The sequence below is a fragment of the Ostrea edulis genome, chromosome 5 (genome assembly GCF_947568905.1).
Source record: "Ostrea edulis chromosome 5, xbOstEdul1.1, whole genome shotgun sequence".
Lineage (NCBI taxonomy): Eukaryota > Metazoa > Mollusca > Bivalvia > Ostreida > Ostreidae > Ostrea > Ostrea edulis.
In genome coordinates this window covers 48,254,139-48,266,312 of record NC_079168.1, presented here as the reverse complement: position 1 = coordinate 48,266,312, position 12,174 = coordinate 48,254,139, and the positions used below count along the sequence as shown (strand labels likewise).

The 12,174-nt window shown below is 34.8% G+C and overlaps 1 protein-coding gene across 1 annotated transcript in view; it reads right to left on the bottom strand.

The window, feature by feature from the left end:
* LOC125650890 (uncharacterized) overlaps positions 1-12,174 on the bottom strand; it is a 29,479-nt gene that overhangs the window by 973 nt on the left and 16,332 nt on the right. The window contains exon 2 of the mRNA XM_048879462.2: positions 5-242. Coding sequence (XP_048735419.1) covers positions 5-242 — 238 coding nt within the window. The remainder of the gene's footprint in view (positions 1-4; positions 243-12,174) is intronic.

Below are 12,174 nucleotides of genomic sequence, written 5' to 3'. Positions count from 1 at the left end.
ATACCTCAAGCATCTTCGGTTTAATTTTCCGCTGTCCGTGAGACTGTCCTATGTTTTCCACTATGCCATTGAAAAACTCTGACTGATCCAAACTCTCTACTGCCGCCCCAAGACTGTGCATGACGTTTGAAGCGTGACGGCTTAAACTCTCCATGTCCATATCTAGTTCAAGTTCGTTCGAATCGTTTATTCTGACAATTTTTGGAAACACTTTTTTCACACTTGGTTCCGTTTCAAAGAATCTGGAAAATGTGAGAAAGAAGGAGATTGGATATACCTAATCTGTATGTCTAAAATTTCTTTAAAATATATCTTAAAAATTGCATAATCTTTGAAACACGACAGAATGGTACAATAAAGTTGGTTCTAAAACAATTCTGATTTTTTAAAGAATAAAACAGAAAATCAAACAAAAATTTATCAACTTCGCCCCTTCTTCATTCCTATACCCAAGGGGCGTGGATTTCACAATTATATCAGGAAGGCTCAAAGCTCATTAGAACCATGCGTATGGTTATGATTTCTGCTAAATGTACATGAGTAAAAAAGATTTTCAATGAATCTATGCATTTTTGATTTATGGTCATCTCAGCCCCTGGCATTCCAAGACTTTGAATAATGCCATCTAGGCGACATATGTGAAAGCCGTTAGCTCATAATAGATAATCAACCGAGTGTCCAGGAATAAATCGGAAAAATTCTATATATTTCATACATTTTCAGAATATAATCCATGAACATGTAGCCCTGCCCTGGAGTCTGAACCTAGGGACGATGCATTTCACAATTTTAGTAGGTGCCCGCTCAGTGCTGTATTCAGGTTGTATGTTACCGATAGGGAGGGATTACGAATACGGTTGTCTGTTTTCGATACGCAAGTCTTGCTCATTTTTTAAACGCAAAACAATAGAAGTCGGACCTGAACACGTTTTCTCTCACTCGTTTTTAATCGTGGTACACTTGTTTACAGTCGTACTTTGCACAAGTACGCATCGCCCCTGTTGAATTTATTGTGTTACCCAACAATAAATATTAGTTTTTCAACATTATTTCTTTTCCTTTCTTACGAAAGTGTGTTCATATTTACAATTACAGGAAAGTTCAAAACTTCAATAGACAGATCTGGAAGATTGGCTGTTACTACTACCTAACACCGTGCTGTATTCAAATAACTGACCTTTAATACATGTATATATATTCATTTATTTAACGTAACTAAGAAATTATGATGTCTATTTATAATATTAATTAGTATATTGACAGTTGTATGTAAGGTGAGAGCCCCGTAAGTTGAAAGAACTTGTGTTCAAACAGTTTGTATAATATGCACTTATACTAAAAAATATGTTCAAATCAGACAGACCTTTTTAATGAAAATCTTGTTAAAGCACATAGCTCGAGAGAACTTCTCTGTACACGAGTTCCATGTTGTAGCATAAGAAATGTCTGTCGATAATGATGATAATAATTAATGCTTTTACTTATATCAAATTTACATCTTTCAAAGTCGTCTTTGTCCGTTTAGATTTCCTACAACTTTTTGTTCTTGTGAGCTGCAGAATAACCACAGTTTCTCTCTTGGATGTGCAAATCCTGAAGATTGCAAATACATCTTCAAAGCGTTCCGTTTTGTAAAAATCGTTCATTGTTCCGTATAAACTGTTCATCATTCTGTGCAAACCGATCAGCTTTCCATGCAATTAAACCATTCATGCAGCGCTCTGTGCAAATCGTTTAGTGTTCCATGTAAACCGTTCACCATGCCACACAAATAATCATATGTTTGCATTCACTGAATCTTTTATATTTCTTATATGAAATAAGTTCATGCAAAATGAAAGGTTAGTGGGCGGGAACTATGGAAATTAACATGAATTGTCAATAGGTTTTCATTTTCATTTCAAACACAAGTACATGTATATGAATCACTGTCTAGTTTGTTGGGTATGTGTATGGAGCTCCAAATTAACATAAACTCAATAATTGAAGATATCTTTTATTATTTGAAGAATAATTGAAGATTTGATGCGCGCATTACAAATGTAATTTAATCAATGAGAGCAATAATTGATTTGATGCCGCATAAATTCAATTGATGGGAGCATTATGCTTTGATGGGCACATTTATCAATATAATTCAATTGAAGAATGTAACAATTTAATTATTGTTCGCATTAATTGAATTGATGTGCGCATTATTTGAATTATTGCTCTCTTCAATTGAATTATAGCGCGCATCAATTCAATTGTTGATATTATCAATTCATTTGGAGTGAGCAACAATTCAACTATAGCGCTCTTCAATTCAGCAGAAGAATTGATGCTATTAACAATTCAATTATTCGGAATGGAAGACATCATTATTTGAAGAGATCTTTAATTGAATTGTTGCGAGCTATAATTGTTTGATGATATCTTGAAATAATCAAATATATCGCTGATTGTGACCGAATCACATCACGGATGTAGTTTACTCCGCTCTTCTTGTCTTCAATTCAGTTGACTTGACGCTCAAAATTACCGTTATTTTACACCTGTTCCGTCTTTTTTTTTTTAACCTTTTGAATTCAATATCTATATCTTATATTCTCTTAGATATTGTTCCTAATCATTTATTGGACAAAAATCAAACGAACTATATTTTGTGTTGTCCGATCGTTATTTCGGTCATCTGCTATATAAGTATGGAAGCTCGGTAAGAACACATATCAAAATAGGAAATATCAATACCAACTTCATGTCATATCCCAATAACACTTAAAAATTATATCTTATTTCTTAAATGACTCCAGTTTAGCACTCGGTGTTACAACTGTAAATTAAGAAAGAAATGTGGCTCTATGATCTACATGGTTTATAACTGAAGAAAATACACGCATGCTACATACCATCTAATATATCTGAATATCCTTAAAATGTTAAAGGAATAATTTTTTATTATTTACTTGTGTGGGATATGTAAATTTTACCTCTGAAACAAGATTCGCTGTCTAGGACTCGGCAAAGCATCGTCCTAGACTGTGAATCTTGTCCCCTCGTTGGAATTTCCCTATCCCAAACTCGTATACTGATGAAAGTTTCTATAAATATCATAGAGCTGTCTTACATGGGTAATGTCGGTCTTACAATGGAAAGAATCTCGCATGGTTGTTCCACATGGGTAATGCTGGTCTTACTCTGGTGTTTGTGTGAGAGAGAAAAAACATGAGTATAGTTAGAAAATTAGGGCAGGTTAGTAGGTCTTATATTTCTAAGTGAGAGTTCATGGCTTATTTGCGTGTAAGTGCAACTTTGACATCTAAACGGAAAATCTGTAATGAATTGCAGAGCATCTTGACAGAGGGCTTAACGTCCGTATTTATTTGCAGAGACAAAAAAGTCAATATTCGTGAGAAAACAGGCAACATTTTACAGAAAGCATGTTTTCCGGTTAATTTCCATCAAAAATCGTGATATTTGGTTGCAAAGATGAAGAAAATGCATGTTGTTCTTGACACAACTATGAAGTAACGATTTCTTTGAAAAGCAATTGGCTGGCAGTACAACTAGATTCGGTGGACGGATGTAAACAGGCTAACGAAAGTGTTCAGTATATCTGCCCACACTACTACAACATTCGACAAGGAATGCTTAAATGAAGAATCTTTGTATTTAAATTTCATAATGTTGATGCATTCAAAACATTGAAAACAAAACAATATACATGGTGTCTATTAAAAAAAAATTCACCCGATGTTTTGTCAGTATGAAACCTATAGACCCACTACTTCAATTATTTCTCCATGGAAGCACTTATCTATTTATAAAAAGAAATAATAAAATGTCTAGGATGATTGCAATGTGGGAATATGAAAACGATGGAAAACATGGGACAATATTTTCATACCCTTTCGCTTAGACGTTTAAATACAATCTATTGATTTCGAGAATTTAGTATGTCGTAATATAATACTAGTCATCTTTTAACCATTTTGTTCGAGGGTATTACGCAGTAATTCGATTGACTTGTAAATACACCTAGTAATCTGTGAATGATAGAATCGATATAAAACTATTAGATGATGATTTGATGTCCAAATGCAGCATACCTTTTGCTGATCTAGCCACACAGAAAGACAGAAAATAACGAATATTATCAAATCTACTTATTTTAAGACGAGAATATTTTTCGTCGAATACTAATAAATGCAAAAAACGTTTACGAAACCCTTTAAAAAACAATTTGGTGAAAACTGCTAATAAATCGAGATAACGATTGTCTTGCAGGCAACTGTTTAAATCACAACCTCGTGAAATAAATTTTTAGAATGTATGTAAACTTTTTTGTATACAGAGTATATAATTTATTTTTTTTAAAATGCTGCGGATCCTAAAGTATGATAATAAACGTTTGACAGATTTGTACCATTTTCAATTCCACAAAATCATATTGGAAAATGATGTACATTTCTGCCACATGCATATGGATATCTAAAAATAGGATCATTGGTAAATACGTATATATATATCATGTCAGTGTTTTTGGAAAAACAAAACACCAGGCACCAAATGTGACGTTTTCAGTTAGTGGCATGATGTGGTACTTGATATATGACGTCATTGAAGTATATTTATATTTGACAATATTTATATTTCCAATGTCTATTTTACCAATTGAAATGATAGCCATTTTCTCATGAATAAGAACAATGTCCGTATGAATCTTGATAAATATAGTACGACTATTTTAACGGCAGGGAATATTCCGACAGAAATGAAAGTAAAATGTAAATATCTAAGAAATAAGTTCGGTTTTGAAAATACATGACAACACTTCACGCCAGCATACATTTACATGAGGGTATGACTATAAGCAACACTTCACGCCAGCATACTTTTACGTGAGGGTATGACTATAACTTTTACATGAACTATGCTGGCGTAAAGCGTCGCAGTTCATTTTCAAAAATGAAATTACTTATTTACATTTCCAGTGTTTTTGCCTTTGATATCTTTACCAATTGTAATGATAGTCATTTCCTCATGAATGCGATGTAGATGTGAACAAAGTGCGTATGAATCTCGATAAATATAGTTTGAAAATACATGAGGGTATGAATTGTAACGCTTCATGCCGGTGCACTTTACATGAAGCGCTAATTTAATACACTTCGGGAAGTATGCTGGCGTAAAGCGTCGCAATGAATGTCCTAATGCATGTATATTCATCGGTATTCATACGCACATCATATCAAAAATGAAATTATTTCTTAAACAATTCGCGATGGCATCACAATGCCTCAGTAAACAGTAGCGTTGACGTCATAATGCTAATCCGACCAATAAAGCATCCATGGATATTCTACGTTGTTGAATAACACGCACGGAGAGCTCTAGGAAACGAATATTACAATGACATCTTCAAAAAGTCTCACATTCATAGAAAAATTGAGTGTTATTTTTTTTAATCGACTCTGTTAATCATGCACAACACCGTGCAAAGAAATTTTTAGAACGCACAATCATATTGTTGACACGTCGGTCAAAATGTAATCTTTTAATGTAATATGAGCATACCACAACAATGCTAAGCGAGTACCACTATCTCCTGCCTCGTTTTGATATATCATATACATGTAGTTATTATCTTGAAATTATAACAAGGCTACTCTAAAGATTTTATTATGACGAAACGGTATATTGCAAGCGATCGCGAAGAATTTTCCCAAGTTGTTATTTGTGCATTTCAAACAACGTTCTTATATCGTAATAATTTGTCGACCAAAAATAAGCTATACTTCAAGGCAAACATTTGTTGGGAGGGCGACTTGCTGTGATTGACTGGTTCAAAAGATATGAACCCTTGTTGCGAATGTCGTTTGTTTGTTGTTTGTTTGTTTTTTAGCACTCCTGAGCTAAAAGTTCAAGTGTGCTTTTCTGATCTTTTATCCGGCGTCCGTAAACAGTTAATATTTTTTAAGTCTTCTCCAGAACCACAGGGATAATTTCCACCAAAATTGCCACAAAACATGCTTGGGTAAAGAGGATTCAAGTTTGTTTAATTGAAGGTCCATGCTCCATCCAAAGGGGAGATAATCATGAAAAGGCAAAAATAGGGTGGGGTCATTTAAAAATCTTCTTCTTAAGAACCAGAGCCAGAAATCTTTTTACATGAAAGCTTCCTGACATAAAATAGATTAAAGTCATGGCTCCCGGAGGTAGAGTGGGGCTACAGTAGGAGATCATATTATTACATGTGGATATACGGAAAACCTCTGAAATAATCTTATCAAGTACAACAGGGCCATAATTAGTCATATTAATATTCAAGCATCCCCAGGTAGTGCAGATTCAAATTTGTTGAAATTGTGGCCAGCTGGGCGACGATTAATCATATTAATATACAAGCATCCCTAGGTAGTTCAGATTCAAGCGGGTTCAAATTGTGGCCCTCGGAAGTAGGTTGGATTATCCTTGGTATTTATGTATGTATGTATATTTGTATGTATGTATATACTGAATAAACAATTTACAAGTCATCAGAAATGATTCGTCAATTTTGAGCGATAAAGTTATAAATGACATACCACCTATCCGCAACCATCTTCACTACCAGACAAGTGTCCGATTCGCTAAATCTGACACTTGGCCAGCGAAGATGATCCGCAACAAGGCGTTATATTTTAGATTATTATGCTTCATGTTATTTTAACCTAAATATTCGATAAAGCACGGTTATCTATATGTATAAACGTGCATCATTAACAATTTCTTTTGCTTGTCTCCACTTTTTAGCCTTGTTCAAATTTTCCTTTAAGTGTAAACTGAAACAACTCCGTACGTGCTATCCACTGAGTATCCAGTAGGCCACGGGACCACTCTACTGATTTTTGATAAATTGTATAAAGTACCACTAATGTAACCGTTACAAAGGAAACTTGTCCAAATATTTGATTAACACAAATGATGAACTATAACCAATTTTATAATATGCACCAATAAAATGATAAATCAATTGACAAATGCATCAATCAACATTGGAAACGCATTCGGAGTGATCGCCTTTTACTCTATGGAATCAAAACACTTTGGGGGAAAACCCGAAATTGACAGTCAGCACGATTTGATGTTGCATTTTGCGAACACAATGCCAAAACAGTAGTCAGAGTTTTGACATATAGTACACTCACGCAAAATGTAACATCATTATTACTTGTACCAATAAGTCAGTAACAGCAAGTCAACAAGAGGCTCATAGGCTACAACGCTCACCCGAGTTTTACTGGTCCTGCGGTTCTTCATCAGAAGGTTTTAAAATAAAGTTTTAAAAAATTAAACTGATATCATAACCCCCACCTAAGCAAAACTGGGTCATGACTTAATCCAACTTGAATCCACATAACATAGGGCTGTCCTATATTTATGAATCATGAAATTTTTTATCTCCAATTCTAGCCTCACCCTAACCACCATGGTCCATTTTTTTATATAAAAAAAACCCCATACAAACCAAAGATTTCAAATTTCCCCCTACATATTCTCTTGTAAAAATCTGAATCCGTATTGTGGCCCAAAAAGACACACACACACACCCTGGGCACTTATTTGAAGAAACTTGAATCTGCACTTGCATATTGATATGACTATGCCTAACCCTGCTGCTCTTTAGAGTAAGATCTTAAAAGATTTATTCTTATGTGAAACTTTGATCCTCTATTGGGGCCTCATCCTACACCCTCCCTCTCCCAGGCCAGGATTTCAATAAACTCTGAATATACACTACCTGAGGATGCTTGCATACTAAAATAACCAACCATGACCCTGCTACTTTTGAAGACAAGGTTTCAAAAGTTTTTCCCTATATATTCCCACGTAAAACATTGTGGCACCACCCTACCCCTGGGAGCATCGATATAAAAAATAAAAGAAAATACACTACCTGAGGATAACTGCCTATTAACATAACTAATCATAGCTTAGCTGTTCATAAAAAGATTGTTAAAGACTTTTCAAATACATGTAGTACATTGTATATATTCCCAAATAAAACCTTTTCCCCTATTGTGGCTTCATCCAACCTTCGGCAGCAACAAATTGAACAAACTGTACTTTGCACTATCTGGGGATACTTGCTTACTTATTTGCCTAATCATGATTTTTTAAAAAAAAGTTTTACGCTAAATATTCCAATATAAAATTTTGATCCCATATTGTGGCCCCACCTTACCCATCGCGGTCATAATTTGAACAATCTTGAATCTGCACTACCTGAGGATGCTTGGATATGAATATGACTTACTGTATACAGGGAAATACTCGCCCCTGTTTTATTTTCGCCCCTTTCGCCCTCATTGTCACAGCGAATTCAAGAGTGAGCGAAACTGTTTTCTCTCATATCTCTCTATTAACACAACTATGTCCGACGAATTTAAAACGGAGCGAAACTGTCTGCAAGGGTAGAAAAGCGAAAATAGCACGGGGCGAAAATAACCCTGTATACAGTGATAAGACCCTGTTGTTCTTGAGAAGAAGATTTCGAAAGATTTTTTCCCAATATATCCCATCTAAAACTTTGATCCCCTATTGTGTCCCCACCTTACACGCGGGGGCCATAATTTGAACAATTTTGAATCTAGGTTCCTTAAGAAAGTTTTCACATAAGTTTTGTCTTTTCTGGTTCAGTGATTCTTGAGAAAAAGATTCTTAAAAGATGCCACCATATTTTCACTATTTCTTAATTATCTCCCATTTGAAAGGGGCGTGGCCTTTCATTTTAACAATTGCCCTATACCCAATGATATTTTATGGCAAGTTGATTGGTTTTGGCCCAGTGGTTCTGGAGAGAAAGTCAAAAATGTGTAAAGTTTACGAACGGACGAAGGACAACAGGTTATCAGAAACCTCACACAGGCTTATATAGGTTAGTTGAGCTAAACATGTTGTGTTGATGTCTACGCAATACATTTTGAACAACAAACATTAAACACAATATCTAATAACGGAATATAGAGATTTGACATTGACAAATCCAAAAGAACAATTTGTCCAAATTATAAATTGTAATATATTACACCACATCGTTATTAAATTGTCGTCAAAATATTAGTCTAGGTATACATTGCAGTAAAACAAAACAACTATAAGGCGGACACACGTTTCTGTAGTGCGAGCAGTCAGAAAATACATGTAGTAATGATTCCAAGACATGCATCTTGGGCATTTGCAAAACAAAACAAAAAAATCCGTATAAAAATCATATAAATATGTAAATATTCGTGTTTCCCCCCATGTTTCCATTCCGTCCATATCATTCATCGGTATTCTGGTACTACATAATCAATTTGCTCTCTTTATGATAGAGAGCGAAGCTTTTGCTATCATTTTGCCGCAGATCATAATAAAAATTGTAAATAGATCTCTCAGCATACTACTTGTCCAGTATGCTCAATCTCAGACAGCATAAAATATATGTATCTGCTCCTTTGCGTCAATTTCATTATGTGGATGAGAGAACTCAGATGGCCGGATTTTGTGCTATTTGTTTGAAAACACAATGATTGTTCTCCGAGTACGTAGATGTCTACCGTATTAAATGTTCCCTCGTTTCAGCGGGAAGAGCGGTGCCAAACAGGAGCGACCTATCAAACATATTGACGGAAGATGCTTCAAATTATGTCACAGCAATTACACAAAACCGTTTGATATGAAATTCTATGGAACGCTACCAAGGAATCATAAAGAAATTTGTTTTTTATGATGATATTACTAATCTGAACATCATTTTCACTGACCAAATTATCGCAACCTAAAAGAATAAATCTCTTTCATAGTGTTTTAGATTTTTAGCTCACCTGAGCCAGGAGGTAACTCACTTAAACTTTGATGCGATGAAATATGTTCTAATGATAATGCTAAATGTAATTACAACGCAAAATATTATCATTTGCATTGATGTTATTGCGAGATGTAATAAGATGAGAAATTGTTGATAAAAGAAAGAGTTTGTGTACATAACTGAAAATTAAAAAAAGACAATTTTTAAGTGGTCACGGATACACATTCATCAATGTTCCATATTAGCACGTTTAGTTTAAATATACACGGACAATCGGCGGAAAATGGCGATCCCATACCTACCCGTCCCCTCTAGCTTAGTTGTAGGGGTGTAATGGATCATCACACATACAATTCAAATATAAAATGTAAAGGAAATCCAAAACCAAGCTGTAAAACTGAGTCCATCATATCCCTAAAATACCAACACAATGCCAGGATTCATTTTGTGGGAGGAAAGTCAACCGTAGTAACCGGAGGAAACCCACGAGTCCTTGTGGGCGACCACCATAACCTCTCAAATACAATCACTGCCGATCACGAGGATCGAACTCGGGTCGAAGCAGTGAGTTGCGAATATATATATATATATATATATATATATATATATATATATATATTATATACATATACATATTATGTATATACGTATCTGGTTGTGTAAACAACTACGCTACCTGGACACCCTTACCAATCGTCTGCATTCTGAGATCAATACACATGTAAACAAACATGGTGATGCACAGACAAGCTGACCATCTTCCACTGACGAGTGTGAAGTTGTTTCTTTTGTTTCCTTTATTGGCTTTGGGGTGTGTGTGCATGGGAAACTGACATCCGAAGCAGATCAGATAAATACTTCGTATTGATATAACCCGTCAACATCAAACTAAATTAATAATTGAAATATCTTTCAAAACTTTTTGCCAGCAAAAATCATGTTTTCTGTTTCGGAAGCTGTCGTGACAGTTCTTCGATCCTCAGTCCAAAAATTGGGGAGTGACATGGAATAGCCACCGAAGCCAATCAGAAACGACACGCATCACGAAAGTTAATAGGGAAACGATCAGCTGTGTATTTCTGAACCGTAGTAGAGTAGAAATAAAGTTCTTGTTTTCGAGGATGTTGTAGCAACATCTACGAAAACGCGTCTTTATTTCATAAAGGGGTATGGACACGATTAACCACAACATATTTTGAAATCTTTCATAGTAAAATTGTGTTCGAACGAAAATATCATTGATTTGCGTCATTACATTTTTGGGTTTCTATCGCAAATTAAGATTGATAATGGATTTGATAGTCATCCATACCGATTTCAATACGTGCAATTAAAAGTCTCGAACATAACGTGTCATTTGTTTTCTATTGCCCTGATGGAAGAAAATACATGTGTCTGTTCCTGTCCTATTTCGCATGATTACTCACTGAATGATCAAAAGGCATAAAATGGAGATGAGGGGGGTTCTGTGGAGATAAAATGCCAAGATGCGGATATAAGGCTGCCAGTATGTACTTAAACTGCAGGATCTTGATTAGTCTTCATTAATTACAGAACAAAGGACAGAGATCGAATCCCATGCCGACGAAAACGAAATGCCGTAACTTTGATTAAACGTCAGCAAAATATTGTTAAAAATATATATTGCAATCTGCAAAAGCAATTATTTAGGGCTAAAATTACCTGATATATGAAACAAGTGATTATCTATTTATGATAGATGAAATATGTTGGCCATCTGTGAGGCGGTGTCACGTGCTTCTCGTTACGCAATAATTATTTCTGTAATTCAATTTCCGCGGGGTTTGACAGTTTTTAAGATAACATTTGACATCTTGGGCGTTAATTCTTCAAATGTTTATATCATTAAGAGACTGTTCGTTCGAAGACAATCTAGATATTACAATCCAATGCAATTTATCACCAGTGTGTTTGATTGACGTACCAAGTAAAATCATATTGAATGTTTTTAAAGCATGATTTTACCGCTATCCCCATCATTTTCTAATCGAGATTTCTGAATTACTAACACTCCATTCATTCAAGGAAAGAACCACGTCAACAGCATTAGTGTCGAAAATATGCAATTCTCTCAACTTTGTCGGAGTTAGGTACTTATTTTGATGAAAGTTGACTTTCTACCTGAAAAAAAAAAACCCTGGTAAACCCGAAGAATCGTCAAATCAGCCATATCATTATAGCATGAAATACATAAACATGTATATAATGAATATGTGCTTTTGATTTAATTTGATATTCAAGAGTAAATATTGAAATGTAATCTATGATGAGTATGAATAAGATTATTTGTAGGTATATTACATGTATTCCTGTTGCCAAGGTAACAATTCTTGAAAATC